The sequence below is a fragment of the Colletotrichum jinshuiense genome, chromosome 11, assembly GCF_051148585.1.
Source record: "Colletotrichum jinshuiense chromosome 11, complete sequence".
NCBI classification, from domain to species: domain Eukaryota; kingdom Fungi; phylum Ascomycota; class Sordariomycetes; order Glomerellales; family Glomerellaceae; genus Colletotrichum; species Colletotrichum jinshuiense.
The window spans coordinates 477,041-499,158 of NC_139304.1; the positions used below are offsets into that span (position 1 = coordinate 477,041).

General features: G+C 49.6%; 4 protein-coding genes across 4 annotated transcripts; 3 read left to right on the forward strand and 1 right to left on the reverse strand.

Moving 5' to 3' along the window:
- Positions 1-14,225: 14,225 nt before the first annotated feature.
- EsH8_XI_000083 (uncharacterized protein) lies at positions 14,226-16,708 on the forward strand (the record flags this gene model as incomplete). Its single annotated transcript, XM_083273991.1, has 5 exons — positions 14,226-14,383; positions 14,838-15,107; positions 15,203-15,591; positions 15,887-15,941; positions 16,420-16,708. The coding sequence occupies 5 exons, from the start codon at positions 14,226-14,228 to the stop codon at positions 16,706-16,708; spliced, it is 1,161 nt and encodes a 386-aa protein (XP_083120327.1).
- A 622-nt stretch (positions 16,709-17,330) lies between these two features.
- EsH8_XI_000084 (uncharacterized protein) lies at positions 17,331-17,777 on the forward strand (the record flags this gene model as incomplete). The annotated part of the gene is made up of 1 exon (XM_083273992.1): positions 17,331-17,777. The coding sequence occupies one exon, from the start codon at positions 17,331-17,333 to the stop codon at positions 17,775-17,777; it is 447 nt and encodes a 148-aa protein (XP_083120328.1).
- A 564-nt stretch (positions 17,778-18,341) lies between these two features.
- Positions 18,342-19,287, reverse strand: EsH8_XI_000085 (uncharacterized protein; the record flags this gene model as incomplete). The annotated part of the gene is made up of 4 exons (XM_083273993.1): positions 18,342-18,346; positions 18,402-18,820; positions 18,888-19,021; positions 19,072-19,287. The coding sequence occupies 4 exons, from the start codon at positions 19,285-19,287 to the stop codon at positions 18,342-18,344; spliced, it is 774 nt and encodes a 257-aa protein (XP_083120329.1).
- Positions 19,288-19,857: 570 nt separating this feature from the next.
- EsH8_XI_000086 (uncharacterized protein) lies at positions 19,858-21,341 on the forward strand (the record flags this gene model as incomplete). The annotated part of the gene is made up of 5 exons (XM_083273994.1): positions 19,858-19,929; positions 20,027-20,374; positions 20,433-20,610; positions 20,685-20,935; positions 21,033-21,341. 5 exons carry the CDS (start codon positions 19,858-19,860, stop codon positions 21,339-21,341), a joined length of 1,158 nt encoding a protein of 385 aa, XP_083120330.1.
- Between the last annotated feature and the right edge of the window lie 777 nt (positions 21,342-22,118).

The following is a 22,118-nucleotide window of genomic DNA, read 5'->3' on the forward strand; positions in this document are numbered from 1 at the left end:
GGCTCTCACTCGGGACTCTTATTTTCGGGGATCGGGTCTCGCGGCATTTGCTGCAGGCCTGAGAGGGCGGGTCCGGGAAGGGGTGAGAGGAATTACATCGTGCTCTTGCCGGGCCGGGTGCTGGGAGCCGGGTCGCTGCCAGCCCTGAGACGCCTTCTGACATTTGATGATAAGACACTCATTTCACGGCGGCAGTAACCGATGCGATCTTGAGTGGCACGTGACACATGACGCCGATAGGTCTTTTTGTCGATGAGATGCCTCAGCCCAACCCTAGGTCTTATAGAGAAGAGAGAAAAAGAGGATGGAGATGGGGCACCGACGGCTTTTACAGCCGTGAAGGACCGCTCTTTACCGGTTGCAGGCGCGGGCGTGCGTCGGTCCCCCTTTCACGGTTGTGGGAGGGGGGGAGGGAAAAGTGGGACCGGGCCACGGGTGGGGCGGGGCGCCGCGGGCTCCCGTCTCATCACACACAAGCCCCTGCCTAATAAAGAGAGCTTGCATTGAAGAGCTATCTATCTATGAGTCTCCTGCTAGTTGAGTGACAATTAAGGGCCGGTTGTGTCGGGAATTTGACAGTAGAGTTTAATGAGTCGCATTTCGCTGCCCGCAAAAAAGATTAAACCACACACAACCATCACTGACTCAAGAAGCAGCGTTAGCATTGGATTTGAGTTCCCCTAAAACCTGCTCATTTCCAACAGGGTCATTACAGCAGCATCTTGTTGAGAAAAGTAGAACAGATTATTGTACGGAGTAATTAAACTTTAGACTCCATGGCATTTATCCGGGTATTACGGATACAGAGTACAGCAGACAGTAACTGCTAGTTAAGCTTCGTGAAAACGAGGCAGACTTCACCAATGACTCAGCCCGTTAGTTACGGCCCATTAAGATCAAGCGTAGAACAGCCTGCTGTCTCGGCCTGACCCGGCTTATCAAGACAGATTCAGGAGAACAACTAAGTTAGATTGCCTTGTCTGAGAATATGACTGATGAATGGGGGAATGCTGGGCCTGCCAAATGTTGTAATGTTTTCTCACTTTCGCAAGGAAGATATATAAAGCAATGGAGTTCATCCGGAAGTGAGTGTGGCTGCCTACACCTTCCACATCACATACCTAAGAAGTAAAATTCACTGATTCGGTTATCAACATGCATCGGTTTACCATTCTGTGCGCCCTCGGCGCCGTCATTTCCCTAGCTTACGCTGGTGACTTCTCTAAGTCTTGCAGTAACATTTCATATCAAACAACATCCATAAGCGCTAGTTGCGACGACAGCTTTGGTGACTCTGATGGTACCAGTATCGACTTGACTGGATGTCTAGCAAATGTTGGCGGGAGACTTGTGGTAGGTGGCCCTGTTCCCTATTCAAGTTGCGTCTAGTTCGTACACTAATACCCTAGTTTCAGTGCCGACCATCCAGGTATGAACATGTCCCAGACAAGATGAAGAATTTACTGACAATAATGTTTCTCAGTCCTTCGTTCAAGTTCTGCGACTGTGGTCTTGCGGCTGACCGTAGCGTACTCAATTGTCAATGCACTGACAGCACGGGCACTAAGAAACCCACTTCTATCGATCTCGGTAAGTAGGACCAGCAGGCATGCTACTGCAATAATTGCCTAGATGCTGACATTTTTGACAAGACTCATGCTTGACCAACAATGATGGCGGCCTTCAATGCCCTTAAATAGAGTGTGTCACTGTTGGAATCGAAACCGGCATAATGACGGACTTCGTCCGAATAAATCCGGACCCGACAGGTCTCGGGCTAATCGGTGGCAATTGCCGACGCTACCTGCAATTACCCCGCCAGAGGCGCCCTGGCTCACCAGCCCTTATAGTAGTTAACTTTAGCGCAATATAACTACAATAACAACAAGAACCACACATTTTAGCAGGTACTCAACATTTGCGAAAGGATTTTTGTAGATAGATTTACTTAGCTGGCATTATCTAAAGCAAATTGAGTAGAATTTGACGCCAGAAAGGTTCGTTCTTAATGGAACAGTGTTCCCAGATCACCTCTTGACCTATCAAGCCGTTGTCGCGGGCTCGTGTGCTCAAACCGGCCTCCCATGACCCGGAGAAACCCTGACCATCTAAAGACTGCGGTAACTAACCCTAACCCGTAGCTCATAACCAAACCAAGGTCGGGAGTTGCCGCCAGTTTATTCAACCATACCCTCGGAACGCTATCAGCTACAGACACGGACGAGTTAGCGCTTTGCGGCCTTTTTCACGGGCTAGCCGCGGAAGTGTACGCTGAGAAACAAAGGTTTCATGATGGAGCTGTCATTGAAACGTTCCAACCACGATAGGATTTGTCTTGGAGGGTTGGACTCACATCGAAGTCTCTTGTAATTCGGCATCTTGTGCTTTGTGTTGAGCCAATATGACCCAACCCAATTCTGCAAGCTTTAGTCAGCCTACTAAACTGTGCCCCTTCCTTCGCCCCAAGCACATATGTCCTGTCATTTGTCCTCGACCGAGCGACATCCCGACTTTCTCAATCACCGTCTCACATGTCACTGAACCACAAAGCCATCATTTGAAAAGCATTCATCATGGGAAGAAGGGTGAACCCCCGCACCTTCGTCGAAGAGGCCCCAAGCCACGATGGCAGGCCCTACTGCGCGGCCTGGGAGATGACGGAAACGGACCCCGACACCCAGACGCCGCCGGACGCTTCCAACCGACCCAAGTGATCCATCCAGCTCTATGACACCACGCCCGAGGCCTATCGCATGGCGCTGTGCGCGGCGCACCACTGCACCGAGGTCGCCGCGCGACTTCTTCATCCCCCCGGCCTGTAGGACCGCCGCATCCTCCTAATCAACAAGCCCGATGCCGCTAGAGAGGCGAGTTCGCTGGAGAAGGACGAGAAGGACGACAACGACGGCGTTTTCCTTGTTGTGCTTTTCGGTCTGAAACCCGAGGCCGCGGCCGAGGGCCTATAGTGCTATAAGCAACTAACCTACCTACTATAATTACCTACCTACTACACCTACTACACCTATCTACCTACTACTACCCACCACTAAGAATGTAACACCTATATATCTTGTTAGTTAGGAACTCTACTCAACACTACACCCCTATAAAAGGTAGATCAAAATAGCCTAGCGAATAAGCTCTAGATAGTAAATCTAACCCTAATCTAACCCCAACCCTAACCAGGCCACGACAAACGTCTCCTAAGCCGAAAATACAGGGAGGGCTGTGGGCGTTGGAGGATCATCTTTCACAGGGCATTTCAGATACATTCTTTATTCGTGCCTAAGATAGTCTGGCAGATGGTCCCTCCAACCTATACCGTGTATCCGCCGGCATGCAGTAAGGAAACAACACAAGGACGGTTGCGAAAGCCTAATTCAACGTGTCGTTGCCAAAGACGCTAAAGCCCAGCCACTTCCTGCTGTTTTCCAGGACAGTTAATAAGACTAATGCCTCGACGATTCCATCTTAGCTTGCTTAAACTATTTCTTAAAAGCCGTTGCTTAGTAGATTGAACTGCAACTTGTGGCTATCCCCGCTACTGCTCTCAATGTCTCAACATTTGACCAGCTCAAGTCACCATATTTGCAGGCGCTTTAGCCGACCAGGTGCAGGGGGCTTTTGAAGCTCTCTGCCAAGGCATACAAGTCAGTAGGCAAAGTCGGTCAGATAGTACAACTGTCGCGGTGCTGGTGGTCAGATGACCGCAATGGCTGCCAGTGGCGGGGACGTTACGTGACTGAGAATTGGGCCAAAGGCTTGCCAGCCGGCTTAGGTCCGATTGATAAGTTTTGCTCTGCTTCACCTTGAAGTCTTTGCAAATGCTTCAATACAGCAGTGTGCCAATCTGGCCAGATTCGCCTCGTGAGACAACAAATGACCCACAAACGAAATTCGTAGCTGAAAATATTTGCAATATTTGTATGAAAGGGTTTTTCTTTTCTGCTTTGGGGTGCTAACGAGGTTGCCTTTAAAATCATTGCCTATTTAGATTTCTAGTAGTCCGGATTAGCACAACTCTTTCAGGCCGTGTATTGAGAAAGCAATCCATAGAGCCTAACCGCAAGCATTTATCCAGCGTAAAGCTGGGTTGTGTGAGTGATTGTTACTTTTGCACTGTAGACCTCAAATGTGTTGTTCTTTAGCACTTTTTTTTTCTTTTGCTACAACTAACCGAGCCAGTCATGCAGAAGGGCCTATGTCATGCCAGCAACAATGGAATTTTCAATTTATCCACTGTTTAAGTTTTCCTAAACTAAAAAACCGTTCAAGAAATTAATGATAATAATCGAGGTGTGTGTCGGATTACTCGGCCAGAATACAGGCAGACGGTTAGCAGCAGCGGAAGCTGGAGATTCCACCTCCAGGCTTCCAACAGCAACATCTTGACTGCTGCCACTGCTGCTGTCTTCCTACTTCCACTTCCATGTGCCCATTTACACTTTCTGAATATACCATGTATTGATGTTTGGCAAGCCCTTTATTCGTCTCACAGGAACCCGGGATATCCAGACCTGATACTTCTCAAGGGCAACGAGACTCACGCCGAGCCTCGCCCGCCTCGTAGATGCCCACATGTCCGTCAAGGACATGTTTGACCAACCGCTCTGGAAATGGTGTAAATTCGCTCGATGCTTATCTAACACCCCATTATGCGAGTCTGCCCATTTCAGAACTGTCGCATGCTCGAGGACACTCTATGTGGCGGAATAGTGTGAGGTAGACGGCTTGTCTTATTAACTATAGATTGGGGGCGAAGGTCTATTTGTACTTCGCCTGGGACCATTGCTGTGGGGCGAATTGGTCGGCCCGGATAAGTGGGTCTCTACGGCCGGCTGCGCAAGGCTGCCCGGAAGGGTTGCGGCATCACGACAAGGACTCAATCGACCACTGAATTAGGTAAGCTGTGGCTCGCTTAATGACGGAGCTGCATAACGAGCAAAATAGGTAGCAACGATGCACCCATGGGCAAGGAAGGTACCGACAACGGTGTACAGACAGACAGATAGACAGGCACCGTGGCATGCGCTGAATCTCCCTCCTCCATCCCTCCATTCATCCACCCATCGCCCATCGCCCTCTGCCCATCCTCATCCACCCGTCTGCTCCAATATCACCAGGTTCAACATGCCTCCACTCGTCACCCGCCCGATCAAGCCCGCGCCTGCAACCCAAGACTCTGCGTCACGCCTTCGTTTATGTTCACTACTCTAGACATAGGACTCGCGAGCAAGCCACCAGCAAATCCTAAAACCAATCCACGGGAGATCTGGCCCTTGTTCTTCTCAGCGGAATCAAGGAGAGCCCCGAGAGATATCTTTTTGGACGAAGTCTTGCATATTCCCTAAACGCTATGGTTAGGAAGGGAGTATCTGTCACACTTGTCTTGGATTGCTGTTTCTCAGCCAGTGTTTATCGGCATGATGGCCTAAATACCAGATTTCTCCCGTATAACACAGGCATAGGGGCGAGGAGTATTTCGGATCATGAAGAGCCTCTCAATGAGGAGATCGAAATTTCAGAGACTCACAACATATCCATGCTCCCAAACTGGCTTATAAAGCCAGAAAAGTACACTATACTTGCCGCTTGCGGTCCCTTGCAAGAAGCAAGAGAAATAAAGTGTGAGGATGGCAAGGTGTATAGGAAGCTGTCATACTTCCTCGCCCAAATCCTCAACGAGGATCGAGGTTTTGGCAGCAGGCAGAAAGACATCTACAAGCGCTTACAGGCCGAGTTCCATAATTCTCGGCAAACACAACACCCCGTCCTCTACGGTAGCGGAAGCCAGGTTTTATTCGGTAGCTCTTACATACGTAGTGATCCGACAATACCGAACGCCGCACTCTTCACAGCCATTTCAAAAGTAAGCGGCGGCTTCGAATTACAAGCCGGCGTTGCTCAGGGTATCAGCAATGGCGACCGCTTTACGCTGTATCCTGTGTGTTCCACAAAAAATACCGCGCAGGAAGTTCAATATATAGTTGCCACCGTTTCCAATGCCGGGGCGTTCTTATCGGATCTAGAGCAACCCTTTTTACAATTCAAATCCGTTCAAACGAGATAAACCGCCAGGGCACTCACACAACTTGCCCTCCGGAAATATCCCATCCGGCTTGCCTCCGCGGTTCCCGACTTAGGCGAATTACAGGTGCTGCTACAGAGACGGTCTTTAGAAGTCCTTGTCTGCAGGGGCCGTCAGGATTCCTTTTGGCAAGTCGACATAAACACTAATCATCAAGTACCTATATATGAAATTCGGAACACCGCCTAATAAAACTCAACCAACTTGCCGATTACGATGAAGTCTGGCACCAGCTTCAACCAGATGGTGGACATGTTGGAGCACCTCGTTCGGTTCCAACTCACCAAGGATCTAGGCAACCAAAGTCCAGAGAGTTCCTTTGAAGAGTCTTTCAACATTTCTATTATTGCCGATGGATTGAGCATAACGATTTCACATCCCATAACCATGCGGGACGGCTCCCTAGCAGAACTGGTTGTTGAAAATAAGGGGGCGAAAAACCTCTATGCTTTTATATATAACCTTGGTCCCCAGTGGCAGATAGAGAATGCATACCGGGCTACATACGCAGTTGCCAGTGTGCGGGATGGTAGTAGATTTTCAGGACACACTGTCAAAAGGAAGCTGAGAATGACAATTCCCACCCTAATGAAAGAAAGTGACACCGAACGTGCGACGATATCCTTGAAGTATTTGTTACTTCTCATCCCACGTCGTTTGAATCCTTGGAGCTGCCCAAACTGAACGAAATAGCTACTAGCCGAAATGAGGCTATTCAGTGGAGGCATCATGATGATTATATAAGGAAAGCTGGACTATGCGGAACTTTCCAATTCGTATTATGCTTCTAGATATATAATAAGTTAGGCATAGTAATAAGGGCGGCGATTAGGGTGCATAAGACATCTTCTATAACTAGAGTTAGATTAGGGTTAGATTGGCTATCTAGAGCTAATTCGCTAGGCTAGTTAAATCTAACTTATATAGTGGTGAAGTGTAATAGAAGTGTAGTGTAGAGTAGAGTTTTAACTAAAAAGATAACAGGAAAATAGGTGTAACAATCTAGTAGGTAGGTTACTTAGTTTTTATTTACTATTACACTACAAACGCTGTTTTCCTAATGTTTGATTAAGCGGGAAGGTCTAGATAATAATTACAATTGGGATGTTTTGCAACAGGGGCTTTAACGTCTTGCTGTACCTAGTGGTGGGAAAGATACCAGGCGAACAAAACAGAATCGAGACCCGATTTGTTAAAGTCAAGCAAGCGCATATCAAACCATCACGCTAACGTATGAACCCCCGGCGAAGTGTAAGACTTAGTATGGGTCTGAGGTTGACATCCTGTTGAACACTTTCCTAGTTGAGGTGAAAGTCGCAACTTACGGCGACGGACAGATGAAAACGACCGAATCTACGCTATTAGTATTGTGATTGTAATAAACCTAGCTAAACGTTAATTGATTACAAATGTAAGGCGACCAGGGAACAGGTGGCCTCTCAAACGATCCCGGCTTGTATATTTAAAGCCTAACGCGTCGGCAACGTGGAAAATCGCAGGCGAAACTTTCCACATTCGTCGTCGAAATTAATATGAGAAGCTATCGTAGGCTTGTTGAATGTTAGGACTCTTGCGTAGGGTCTTTCCTTAGGCCTAGACAGGCTATGTGACGGTTAGTCAGGTTGGCCAGAGAAATATGCATATATAAGTGAGTAGAACTTAATGTCTATTCGTACTAAAGAGTGGATGGATCACCACAGGTTTATGTTTATGGGTTGAATGCTATCCTACTAAGTCTTACAGAACTAGGACCAGGTGGAAATGACAGTCTGGCCTATTTTAGTATGGCCGGACCATGACTCGCACAGAAAGAAGCATGCATGGATCCTGTCAGATGGCATCAGACGATCGTGAACTCTGTTTTGTTGGACGGTAAGGGTAATTAGTCAGAGAGATAAGCATGCTTGTGCATTTAATGAACAGGAAAGACGTTTACTATGGTAGCCGAATTGTTGCGGCCCAACCTTTTGGGGTGCTGGCCGTCCTAACTATTTTACTGAACAGGGGACAATGATGCACCTGCATCATTACCGAAGCTTTTGCTTTGTGGTGAACAATCGCGGTCTGACAGACATTGTTCGATGATCAATGTCGATTCGATACAAGATCCTAGGGTTTCATTGATCAAAGAGCGATTGTTGTGCTTGATTGAGGGATTTTTCCACCACGGTCCAAACGGGGGGCTCTGGTCTTTCATCTACCGTTCTCATCGGTTCTTGCAGATCTTGTGATGATGCGAAGAAACCGTCTTTTACAGCCTTGTGTCCAGATACAGGCGTCAATATAACAATGATCATGAAGCACTGTTCTTTTTCTGTTTTCGGCTGGACAGACGTGTCAATAACACACTTCACTCGCTTAGCAGGCAATAAGCCAACGCGCTTAACAATGCTGGCGACCACGCTGTCGCCTGACGTCTTGGCACCACCCTGGCAAGCGATGCCTTGACATTTGGGCCGGGGATTCCGCCACAACCAAGAAACAGTCAGTGTACTCATCATGGGGGTTCTCAGACGGAGGTACTTAACGCCGAGGCACAGGCCGAACATCGGGGTCTGTTGGAATCCGTAATGTCTCCCGCGGTCCGCATGGCAAACAATGCTTATATCCGCCTCGACAACCTTGCAGTTGCTATTAGACTCTCTTCCCAGACTGAAGGAAGCAGACAGCCTAGTTTTAGGTCCCAACTCTGCTAGGCTGTCTTCTTGGATACGGAGAGAAAGAGCAAGCTGAGCCACACCGGCAAGGTTTGATAACATTCGATGGTGCCCTGGGCACATAGTAATACCGGAAAACAGAGAAGCCGACGCTCTAGCCCAGGAGGCTTACAAACAAATCCCAGAATCACAGCCACAGCCAACATTAGCACATTTGAAAAGGCAGTCTAGAGCAGTGGCCCTCCAAGCTTTCGCTGGAAGATGGACGTCACTCTTCCCTTGGCAGTATACCGACCTTGGGGCAGTCCATCATCCCAAGCCCCCCGAACTCTGCCTTTCTCGGTATCTGCTAGCAGCGTTCAAAGCAATCAATCAAGTTTGGCGTCAATTCTGAATGGCTAGTGAAGAAATAGATTCAGTTCTGATCGATCAAACTTGACTAAGTTAATTTATCGATTGATTTGAGGATAACGCTGTCTGCTAGGAACATTATGTGCAGCAAGATCCCATCATGAGACTTTGCAGCGTATCACGAAAGGTTTTCGCATCAGGACGCACTGCTCAACTGAAGTTGTGAAGACGCAAAATCGCAGTACATTTATATGTCTGCAAACGTAGCCGGAAGGCCACGACACGCTATCTTCCCAGCACATGACGAAAGCAAGCATTGATTTCTTTCAAGCTCTACACAGAGGGCCTCTCTTCTGTGTGAGTGCGTGGAGGCGACTAATTTCTTTCTTTTCTGAAACCTGCCTGACTTAGTGAACAAAAACGTTAGGTGAAGACAGTTCCTTGTAACAAATTTTAGATTAGTATAGACCGTGCCGACGCTAGCACGGCACATCTCTTGTTACACAGGACGTTTAATAAATCATCATTAGCATCATCATCAGGATGTTTGTAGCTCTTGTAGCTTGTTGGTTCGTAGCACCGAGGTGGATAACTCGCGTCGTGTCAAAAAAGTGTGTGAGTTGGCACTCGATGGGACAGAATTATTTCTTGGCGGCAACACTGGTCGAAATTTAGGCTTCTAAGCAATATATTTCAACCCAGCTTTCTGTGTCATTGTGTCTGTCATGGTATTAACGAACAGACTGACGCGCCGCGTAGCAACCTCTGCCTTAGTCTTCAAGATGCCCTCGGTTCGTGCGAATCGCTCATTTGGATCTTCCCTAACTTTTGACCACAAGACTGGCTTCTATCGATCAACTTGGGCCTCTAATGATTGTTAAGTATGTCATTCCTTTACTGCAAATGGCATGAGGAAACACAACCTGCTGGGTGGAGGTTTGAGAAACTGCACCCGGCCGCCTCACATACGAATGAATAGGAGCAACCGGCGGGGTTCTTGACAAAGCCATCACTAGTGCCTATTCTAAAAAGTTCCAAGCCACCTACATGTGTGAATTCGCACATATTGACGGCATTACAGAGCCCCGACAGGGTGAGGAGCAGTGTAGTGAGTCCGATCTTCATATCGAATGGTGTGCGCGAAACATGTCGCCACCGGAGTCTTGCTAAGTAGGAAACTATTGAGAAATACTTGAAGTAGTAAAGAACTCCGAGGATACTAACAAAGGGTTTAGTATGACGTGACGATGAACAATGCCTGCGTTTGCTGAAGAACAAGATGTGTGGAGGAGGAATTAAGAAACAGATATTAATACTGCTCAAAAGAGGCCAGCAAACAGCAAAGACTTGCATCTACTGAGAAACCCGAGTCGGAAGCGCCGAAAGGCCGCCAAGGATGTTACTGAGTCAACCAACCCCATAAACGACGCTTCCTCACTGCCTAAGCAAAATGGGGATTTGCTAGCACTCACAATTTAGATCATTAGGGGAAGTAAAGTAACTACTTCGTGTTCTACTACTCAACGAGTCAGTGTCCCTTGTTTGCCCGGCGCATGGAGATGACTACTGGTAACTCATCCATAGCATCCTTTTAAGTGACTTGCCGCTTTGCTGGAGCGTGCATAAAAAAACAGAAAGCCGCTTAAATCAAATCGCGAAGCCCTGTATGACAGTTATGAAAACGATAACAATTATTGCAGGTTGGTTTAGGTCATTACGTAACAGGAGGATATGTGGCTAGCACCTAAGGGCAACAGATAAACGGAATAGTTCTATTCCGTGGGATCAGCGTATCCAAGGGATAGGCTGAAGAATCCCTCGGCGTGTGTGGCTTGTAATCATGGGAAAAGAGCGATGGGCGAGACCACTGGAGATTCACGTTCCCAGAAAAAAGAGACGAGATCAGGTTGCTTGTAGTATGGACGAGCGTCTTGTGCCTCTGATGGTTGTAGGTACCTGTTTTATAGTGGAATATATAAATAATAAAAGCACTAAGTGACCCAAAGGTCCACCTCGTCCATCCACTGGAAACCCGTGTACAGAGCCCCCATTCAACTAGCATGTGTATGTATCTATGCTTGTATTTAACGCCATGGGGTCAAAGGCCGGCGCCTTTGCTGTTGACCTCCCGAGGGGTAATGTGGCGTGGAGAATAAGGAGGTCCCAATAGGTCCATAAAGTCCGTACACTCACGGTGTTACGACCTAACAAATTGAAGGCAGGATGGCTGATTTGTACAAGACAAGATGCGGGCGATACGGAGCTTGTATTGACAGGACATAGGGCCGGGTGGATAACTCCTCGGAATGGAAGAACTAGGAAAGGTCACATGCGGACACGACAACAAGACCACAGAATTTAAGGACATTCATTTCATTTAGATTACCTTCCATAGCTCTTTAGTAGTCAACTTGTGATTCATTCTCATATGACTCTCAATACCCGACATTAGGGCAAGCACTTGCTGAGTATACGATTGATCACCGTATCTTCTGACGCCTAAGATCTCTCAGTACGACTAACAGCACCACGACTAGTGTTCGAGTACCAACCTCAGCCCAGTTATCGGAAGACACCGCTGTCGGATATCTGACCATAACAGCTGCACTTTGATTTGGTCACCTACTTAACACGATTATCTCATTTGGGTCCGGAAAACCCCATTTCTGCCAAGGCGGGATGGAACTGTCAGATTGGATTATATTCTTGTGTTATCTTCTCTGAAACTATTGCTGTATCGAGGGCAAAGCGAAACTCGTTTTGGACGCTGAACACATTGTCGCCTGAGGTCTACATACAGGAGTCATCAGAAACAGGATTCCTGGGCGGGCAAATCGTTCTTTGCAGTGCCTTCTGCAGTCTGACACTCTCATCCAATTAACGGCATTGATGCAGCGGAGAAGTTGATTAGCCTTCAGCCGAAATAACCCGGTGTCATGGAAGGGCATTTAAGCGGGGCAGTTGACATTGCTGCCGGTGATAGTGCAACTCTGTCCTAGTTTTTGATGGCAAGAACCGGAGGTGCATTGTCGGATATCGTTTCCCTCAGCGCAGGCTCCAAGTTGGATACATTGCGCAGCCTAGTGGTAGATATACATTAGCAAACGTGTCAAGTTTTGAAAAGTATGAGACTTATAAAACTGCCTCTTACCTGGCTGGGAAACGCGAAAGCAAGAGCGATAGCAGCGACGAAGGTGAGGAGCTGCATCTTGGCTTCGTAAAAGTTGAAGACGGGTCTTTTAAAGCGATGGATGATGATTTTCTTGTTGAAGTGTAGAAAGCCTTATTGATATATTAATGACTTACTGGTCAAAGGAAGAAATGGTGTACTATTTATACTCGAGCCACGGCCTCTGTCATATCTTTAACTTCCGCTTTTACCAACACTTGATTTTCAATCAGAGAGTGCCGGCGTATCCTGTCAATACAGCATGCCATCAATCAACTCTAAAACATGAAATGAAAGAAGAATGTAGCCGATTATTGCCAGATTTATTCAATCTACAAGCTAGGACCGCTTAGTGGAGGCGATAAATACGAAAAGGACATTCAAAAGGAAATTCCGAGGGTGCTTAGTAAGAGTAAAACCTCTACACGGTCTTCGGGGTCAGGTAGCCTCCGTTGTAGTCATGAGTCAACGTACCCACTTTGCGATCACCCACCCATTGCGATTATGATTTCCACACCCATTTACACTGGAATCTTTCTTTACTTCTAAATAATACTAAATTTATATACTATATATAAATGAATAATATATATAAAACTAAAGTATTTAAAGTCTTACAAGTAGTATTTATTACTAAATAGTATATATATGTCAAAAAGCTTAGTTTTATTAGTATCTTACTAAAAACCTAATACTTTTATTACTAAAGACTCTTGGTAGCTGCCAAGTTATAAAGTGCTCTAAAAGCCTGTTTTTAGTGTAAATCGCGATTGGAAAAGGTGGGTGATCGGAAAGTGGGTATCCTGACTTACGTGTTCTCATCTCAAACACCTATAAACACAACAAGTTACGGCTTAACAAAACCTGTTTGTAACAAGAGTATGTTGGAAACAGGATAGGAGGTTTATTTTCACACGGCGATGACATTGACTCCCGTCGTCGCAGACCGTGGGAGATGAGATGCTACCACCTGAATTTTAAAGGGTTGATATTCCATCCTCGGTATGAAAAGCCTAATATATTGCATCTTTATATTAGTGTGCATTGCTATAATTCCACGGAAGGCATAGGGGCGTGGAGCCTTTGAAAAACAAAAGGCCTCTTCTCGGTAACTCCGTGACAAGTAGGTTCAGGGGGCTCTAACATAGTTTCAAAACAGCCTTTAGTTAGGTACTAGAGTGTATTAGGCTAATAGTGCATATTGATAAGCTTGAGTATACATTGACAGTATCTGTGACAGGGATACATACACCTATAAGAGAATGTTGTCACATATATTAAATTAACGCCTGTATCTAGATTAAAGGTCGTTTCGATGGCTTATTTGCACTAGTGCAATATGTAGAAACGCTGTCTTCCCACGACAGGTCAATTGACGTCTCACCTCACCTAACCCTCACCATCAAAAAGTCAAACCACCTTATACCCAAATAGAACAAATTATGCCCTCCTTCACCTAAGTTCAACTCAGCTGGAGAAGTTAGTAGGAGAGAAAGAAAAGGCGTTCAAGGCGGTACAGTAGGAGTAGGTTTACCAGCTGATGTTAGAGACAATAAGAATACTAAAGGCGTATTATAGATATACAATCTATTACAATGCTGATACAGAAGCGTATAATAAGGATTTCTAAGTCTATATAAGTGCATCACTACAATAGGCATATAATGTTTCAGCTGTAGTCAAGAACATATAGAGGAACTAGATGTTGCATTAAATAGGGTGGCCTATAGGGGCCACTAACAAGCATAAACGCAGGTTGTTCAAGAGGCTGTAGAGGGCCTTCCAAACAGTTTATAATGCACTGCCTAAGGGGTTCCTTCAGAACGACTTTCTAGTGGTGGACCAGGATCCTATACACTCAGTGTCGAATATGCCGAATGGAGGAAATGTCTATAATGACATGTAGGTGTAGGCCGTGGATCCGGAGTATCACGACGACGACAAAGAGGGCCAGGACACAATGAAAGAGCAAGAGGCAGCAGCATACCCAGGCTACATGCGCGTGCGGCTGCAACAGCTGGTCAACAATTTTTACGTGGCGCGGCGGTCGGACGAAGGCAACAACATGGTGCCTCTGGAGACGCTCTGGGTATGCGCGCAGAAGAGCTACCAGAGGGCGTATGTGTCGGTGCGAGAGGAAGACTTTCAGAAGTGGGTGCCCAATCGCAATGTGGGCAGTTGTTTGAGACAATGAGAGGAGAGGCATGGGAATGGGAAAAGTAGGGAACAGAATTGGTTACACAAGGTTCGCCAGTCTAGATCTGGGGGCCACGGGGATAGAAATCCGGTTGCTGGCCGCCGTGCTGGTGCTGGTAGTAGTCATGTTGAGGTCAGGGAGCGTCCACGCATCCGTGGTTGCGCACGTGGTGGCATAATAGCTGGACGCTTCGGCCACAGCTGTAAATTGCAAGCCGCCTCGCATGCGGACAGCGTGCACCGAGTGTCACGCATCAAAGGTGCCACCCGCCGACTTTAATGTTCCCCAACTCGACGGGCCAAGACGCAGCAGACCAGTCCAGGGACGTGGATGGAGACTCGGAATTTTTTGCTCTCCGGCCGCATCGGCCTCTAGCGATACGCCAAGTGCCCTTTTGCCCGAATCTATCGACCCCGTCAACACCCAGTTTCTGGCGGCGACGGGCTATAGCAGCTCCCTCAGCCTCGACGACTTTTCCGCCATGGCGCCGTCACAGCTCGACTTTTCGGCGGGGCCCGTGGAAAATTGCTGGGAGCCGGCCGGAGCGGAGCCGACGGTGATGGCGGAAGCTGCGGAGGCGGAGGCGGCGGCCCCATTCCCGAACGGTCCCACCGCAGCGGCAATGGCCCGACGCGAAGCCTGGGGGTCGGTCCGCAGCACGCTAACAGCGCCCCGTCTCATTCGGCGATCCCGGGCCTCCCAGACCATGCCGACAACGCCGCTGACGACGACGGTCGCAGGCGGCTGGCGCAGCTCATGTCGCTCTGCCGCAAAGCCCGCAAGCTCGAAGGCCAGCTCCAGTCCCGGCTCAGCACGCTGGACGAGATCATGAAGATGAACAAGACGTGCCTGGCCGAGATTGTCGACATGACGGGCGCCAAAAGGGAGGGGATGGGGGGCAAGGAGGGCGGCCGCATCTGCCGGTGCTCCCTCGCTATCATGGCCACCTGTCTCGACACCATGCTGACCCTCTTCGAGAACGTCCTCAAGGTGTCCTGGTTCAATTCCCGGCGCAGCCAGTCGTCGCCGCCCGGCGAGCCCTGCATGCCCAGCCTGCACTTTGGCGTATTCGAGGTCGACCCCGTGGAGCAGACCGCCATCGCGCGGAGGAGTCTGGCCTTACCGGGACGTCATGCGCATGCTGGCTGCCACCTTGAACAGCCACTCCAATGATATGTTTGACAGGCTCATGGGCCAATGGTGCCTGTCGCTGATGGCTAGAGTCGAGCGGCTACCCTTCGCGTTAGATGTCGAACAGAGAGTTCATCTGCGTTGATCTTCATGCCTGCGTTTCGTCTCTGCACCACTGGAACTCTGGAATAAAGTCTGGGCCGCTCCTCGGCGGCGGTCCCAACGGCGAGGCATCCCTGTTGGACTTTGGCTTCTCTCCCGTGTGCGGATTGGCCTTACAGTACTACACTCAGCCTTCTGCCGATACGTAGCTCACGGGCCGATCGGCGTCTTCGGATACATACATAGGTAGGTGTAGTTAAACAACTGCGCCGAGCGGACCGACAGGTAAGCCCGACGCAGGGTTGGACTGGACTGGGGTCTGTTGTGAACTTTCCTCTGCACCAACTTTACACAAGGTCACCGACAGCAAGTCATATTCGTCTTGAGGAACTACCAGAAACCTCAAAAGGCTTCTATTTTACTCTTACCTCTTCACAAAGGCTCAACCATTGTATCATCTGAGTGGCACCTTGTATGCCCGACAAACATCATGACCGGCACTCTGTTCATGGCAGCCATAGCAGTTGCATTACTACTTTTCTGGTACTTTACCACACCAACGTACTCATACAGCGAGCCGAAGCCGATCCCACATCGTATTACCATTCTTGGCCATGCTGTGAGCTTCTCTCGAGACCGTCAGACTTTGGTAGCACGATGCATGTAAGAGGTGACACCACCGGCTGGCTGTGCAACCTCCAAGCATACAATTCTTCCCCATAAGTGCTCAGAACAACAACGAGCTCTTCCCGTTGCTGATTGCTGGAATGAAACACTATGTTTTCAGCAAGTCGGTAGAATTAACTGGAGTCTTCAGAAACTCCAAGTCTCTTGACAGCGTGGGATTTCTGCGGCTCGTCATTAGGAACTTGTTTGGCATTAAGGCAACCAACGCTGAGGCGTTCGTGGCCGGCAGTGTCAAGCCCATCCTACACGACGTCAACTCGCTGTATTTGCTCCGCACAGAGAATAACGCCGTCACTGCGGCGACCTACTATGAGGAGGTCCGATAGGCTATGGGGCGTTTTGACAAGACACTCGCAGAGAGCGACACTAAACGGATCACCAGAGACGTCTTGCACATCATTGCAAAGTTTCAGAGCGAACCAACGACTAATGCGTACTTTGGAAAGATGGTCCTAGATGTTGATCCTCAGATCCTGGACGCTCTCAATGTGGGTTAGGGTCAACAAACACGGCTTTTGGTCCTTGCTGCTTGGCATCCCACAGTTCGTGTCCCCAAAACCATACAGAGCCCGTGACGGTATCGTCCAAACATTGAGGATACTCGTCGATGCCGTGGATGCGATAGACGGAGTTGCTTCACCATACATTGAGAGTCGCATTCGGCAGCTTCTGTCTCATGGCCTTTGTAGAGACAGTGTTGCCAAAGACGTCTTGGGCGTCTTCTCTAAGTATGTTGATTAGCACCGAGACCCTCTCCTCTCCAGACGCTTTGGCTTACCAAACTTGCAATGTCCACTCGAATTCAATGTCCACGGCATATTGTACACTGGTTGAACTCATGGAGCATCCAGAACTCATTCCTATCTTTCGCTCAGAACTCGAGGAAGCCGGTTATATGACAACATTACCGGCGGACCACGTTGGGATATTTCCCGAAAGGTTCCCCGGATGCAGTCCTTCCTTCATGAAGTCCTGCGCATCCATAACAACGGCATCGCATTCCGCGAGGTCCTGGAGGACACCACAATCGTGGCGGCAGGCCGGACGTGGCGGCTGAAGAAGGGCGCCGTGGTCAACCTGCCCAACTCTCTACTGTGTGCAACCGAGGATATTCATCCCGAACCCCACAAGTTCGTCGCAGAGAGGTTCCTGGACAAGCGCTTGGGGGGGCAGGGCGAGAACTTCACCAAGACGGTGAAGCCGTTTTGGGGCGGCGTCAGCTTTTGCACGGGCAGGGTGTTTGCCGAGAAGCAGATTCTTGCCTTTTTGGCTGTTTTGATAGAGCAGTACGACCTCCGAGTGTTGACCCCGGCATTCAAGACTACGCGAAACTCGGACATTGACGAGGTGCTGTGGTCTCCGCCCATCGAGATTGAGATGACGAAGAGAGCATGAAGCGATCTTGTTCGTCATACGTGAGGGGTAAGAGAAGTTAGACAAACAACAAGCAAGTGTCTTTTCTCTGCATCCAAGCCAAGTCTGAATCAATCTTGCCTGGTCCTTTGCGTCCCTGTAGATCTTGTTGCGCAGCGGTACTCACATGCACTTGGACATGTTGCGCAAATGACTACAACCAACCTTTTGCGTACTGTGAGCGTTTCAAATGACGACTCACCCGTTCCCAACTCCTGAATGACGGACGTCAAAGGCCACATATGGTCACGGACATGGGTCACTTGGATGCCAACTCCTGCTCAGCACCTACTTGACCCGTACAAGCTTCCGTCTTCAGGTACGACATTTAGATGAGGCGGAGCTTTCAGAGGCCGACCGGCTTTTGGCGTTGCACTTCCATTGCTAGCTATCATGACCCCAGTGTTCCATTTCAGTGCAAGAACGGATCTACAGTCACCACTGCCAGGAGGCTCAATCTACTCAACCTTGGCCAGATCCGCACCCAACTGAAAAACAAGGCCCCCAGCGGCCATTGTACCCATTTAAACTGCCTGGGCAACGGCCTTAAGCTGTGTCGCACAGTCACCCACAGTAAAGACTCCCGGGACCGTCGTTTCGCCAAACGGTGTGTCGTCGCAATGTCGCCCGTAGGGGTAAGCTTCAGACTCAGCTGCTCAGCAAATGGTCCCTTTGCCTGGCTGAGGGGCTGGTGCGCGATGAACCCTTCCTCAACGTTGTCTCTGTCCTCGAAATGGATGACGACTTGGGACTTGTGGCTGGTTCCTCGCTCGAATTTCGCAATCTTGCGATCCGCAACATGGATTCGACCACTAATGGCGTCTTTGTCCTGCTTCAAGAGTTCTTCGAGCTTGCCAGCCAGGTCGGCGTTTCCGTTTGTGTATAGGGTGACCTTGTCGGTAAGGCGTCGGGCCTGGAGGGGTAGATGAAGGGCGATGGGCGGGATTCCCGAGTGCGGCCCAACGCATAGGACTCCGGACGACGGCGACAGGCCACGGGCTTCGCATCCATCGTAGAAGAGGCACCTGTATCTGTGTTGAGATGCACAACTTAGTCTTGGATCGTTCTTTCCGGGCCGTGATTCGCACTTACATGCCGTATGCCCAACAGTCTGCAAAGCCCGGGATGTCAGGGAGCTTTTCTTCGGATCCGTGGGCCAAGACGAGCTTCCAGGCCGTCCACGAGCGACCCTCAGCATCAGTTGCTTGGAAATACCCGTCTTCTGTCTTCCGGACAGTCTTTATATCCACGTTCTCAAACTGGATTGTGTCGTAACGGGCCAGAGGTCTGCCTTGGCCTTGGCACGAAACGCACTCGGCGGCTGGTGATCCCACGTGGGAAAGTTGTGCATGTGCGATGCTCGCGCGTTTCGGAATGTCTCGTTAGTAAACACGACCGCGGTCCATAGTTGTCGCGCGAGGCCGGTGGCCGTGGCGAGACCGGAGGCGCCACCACCCACGATGATGACATCGAGAAGAGAAGAGTTCGACATGATCCTTGATGTGAGAATGAGCCGCTGTGTCGATGGATATATCATGAAAGCACAAACAGACGGTTTCGAAGGATGAATGAGACGATTGATGCCTGCTCTTGTAACGAAAACTTCAAGGATGTAACAAGACGGGCACACCAGGCGGGTTATACCACCGACGATGGCGATGGAAGCGCCCGAGTTGACGCGGGCGCCGAGAGGGAAATATGCGCACTTTGATGAAGCAAGCCCTGGCTCATGCAATGCAACGTGATTTCTGGATGGGGAAACGCATAGCCTAAAGGACATTGACCAACCTGCCTGGTACATCAAGTCGGCGTCCGTTGGTCGGAGGCCGACAACGAGACTTCGAACAAGACGCCGATTGGTTGTATTTGCTGCGTAAAATGCGAGTAACCAGGACGAGCTCCCTTTCTCTCTTTCGAGTCTTCTCCATTTTCTGTCTCCGTCTCACATCCCACTTCATGTTGTGATTTGGACCAGGCTGAGTCTACAAACAAACGATCGAGTTTAACATGCCCCTATCGCGCCGACCTCGTCCCGTGGACCAAAATCTCGACTCCGATTCAGATGAGCACCCCAACAGCCGAGAGGAAGGCCAAGAAAGCATCACAGCATTATGGCGGCGCCCCCGATATCCCCGTCCAGCCACCTAATCAAGACGGCGAGACTTTCGAACGCCTCTCGACCGACTCGACGCGCGGATAACCCCAAGGCCTGAGGCTCTGGGTCATCATAGCCTCGCTCTGCCTCAGTCTTTCTCGTCGCGTTGGATCAGACCATCATCGCAACCGTCTTGGGTGCCATCACCACCGAGTTCAGATCCGTCCGCGATATTGGATGGTATGGCGCCGCCTACCTACTCACCGCAACAGCGCTGCATTCTACATCAAGTATGTTTGTCCGCGGCCGGAAGCACCGTCAAGACCAGACATGGCTGACACATCTGTACTGTAGCTTGCCCATCGGCGGCGTGGCCCTGGCCTTCATCTTTCTCCTCCTCAAGACCAACCGCAAAAACAACCCCAGAGGTCTCGGTCTCCTCGGGCGAGTCTTGGAACTTGACCTCATCGGCGCATCCATGCTCGTATCGGCCGTCATCTGCCTTCTCCTGGCACTCTAATGGGGCAACACCCAGTTCCCAGATCATCGGGCTGTTTGTGGGCTCTGTGCTCAGGGCCATCATCTTCATCGGGATACAGATCAGGAAAGGCGACGCCGGTATGCTGCCGCCGCGCTTCTGTAAGTCCAAGGACGTCATGTGCGCAATGATCTTCTCGGTCCTAGTCGGGGCTGTGTTTTTCCCACTCATCTACTACCTATGTGAGTCCACGACCCCGTCGGAAACAATTTTTTGCTTGACGTTGATCTCTGGCTTAACCATGTCCTCTTTCCAGCCCTGTTCTTCCAGGGCGTACAGGGCGATACAGCCGTTCAGGCTGGCATTGGACTGCTGCCCCTGCTCCTTTCGTGTGTGGTCACGTCCATCGTCGGCGACGACCTCATTACGGCGTTTAGCTATTACAATCCCGTCATCCTCCCATCAATGGTCATGTTCACTGTCGGCTGTGGCCTCATCACCACCCTGAACCTCGACTTACCCACGCGTGAATGGCTGGGGTTCCAAGTGCTGGCGGGACTGGGCTTGGTAAGTACCTACCTGAAGCAATCAGTCCCCCCATGAGCCGCAGGTTGGACGAGGAAGGACATGGACGAACAGAAGAAGCTAATGCATCATATTGTAGGGCGCCGGATTCCAGGTCCCCGTTCTCGTTGTGCAGGCAACGCTCCCTCTCGAGGACGTGCCGGTGGCGAGCGCATGTGTCCAGCTCTTCCAGAGCCTCGGCGGTTCCATCTTCATCGCCGTTGCCCAGACGGTCTTCCAGAATGGCCTCATCCGCGGCATCGAGCGCGATACCCCGCGAATGGACGGCCAACTGTTCATCAACAGCGGTGCCAGCCAGATCCGCAGCATCCTCGCCCAGCTCGACCAGGAACAGGCACTCGATGCCGTGCTCAACGCGTACCTGATTCCGGCCTTTGCCAAGTTTTGAGGGCTGCCCTCTCGCCCTGTGACACCCCTAAGAGACCCACAACCTACTCCCCAGCAACTCTTGTTTGATCTCCGCGTTTCAAAGCCATCCAATTCGCAAAGGGCTCCCGCGCGAGAAGAGGGAAAGCAGTGCTGAGAGCGCACATCTCAACTCCTAACACACCTTAGTTTAATTCACCTAGTACCCTCTACATGCAAAATAGACAGCTTTCCCTTATGTTTAACGTCTAGAGCTTCTCTGAGACCTAACTATGTTTAATATACAAGCAGGTTGCTACGCAGGGCCTTGCCTGCTATTTGGATAAGAGAGTAAAGGTTAGAGGGACAATGATTACCGCGTAGTCTATTGAATGATAAGTAGCCAAGAGTAACGCCTTCAGGGGGTTTACTGTTCTAGCTGACCTAACAAAGAGCATTAACGTGATGCAATGCAAGGTTTATAGCCTGGTCAATAAGTAATAACAAACATAAGGGACAGAATACGATATAAGGGGCAAAGTAACATCCCATCCTTATACAATGCTCAGAAATACTTGTCTCTAGCACAGAGCACAAGTCACCCCCGGAAAAGGGTGTTATAAAGCTATATACTCTTTTCGAGCCATGATTCTCCCTCTCTCTTACCCTCCCTCCCCCCCCCCCCCTCTCTCTCACCCTTATCCTTGTTGCCTGCGTTCTCCCTCCCTCCCCTTTCCTCCTTCAATCACTACCTAAACCTTGGCCATCTAGTATACAGTCATAGCTCCCGGGTTTGTAGTTTTCCTATTTAATGAGGAGT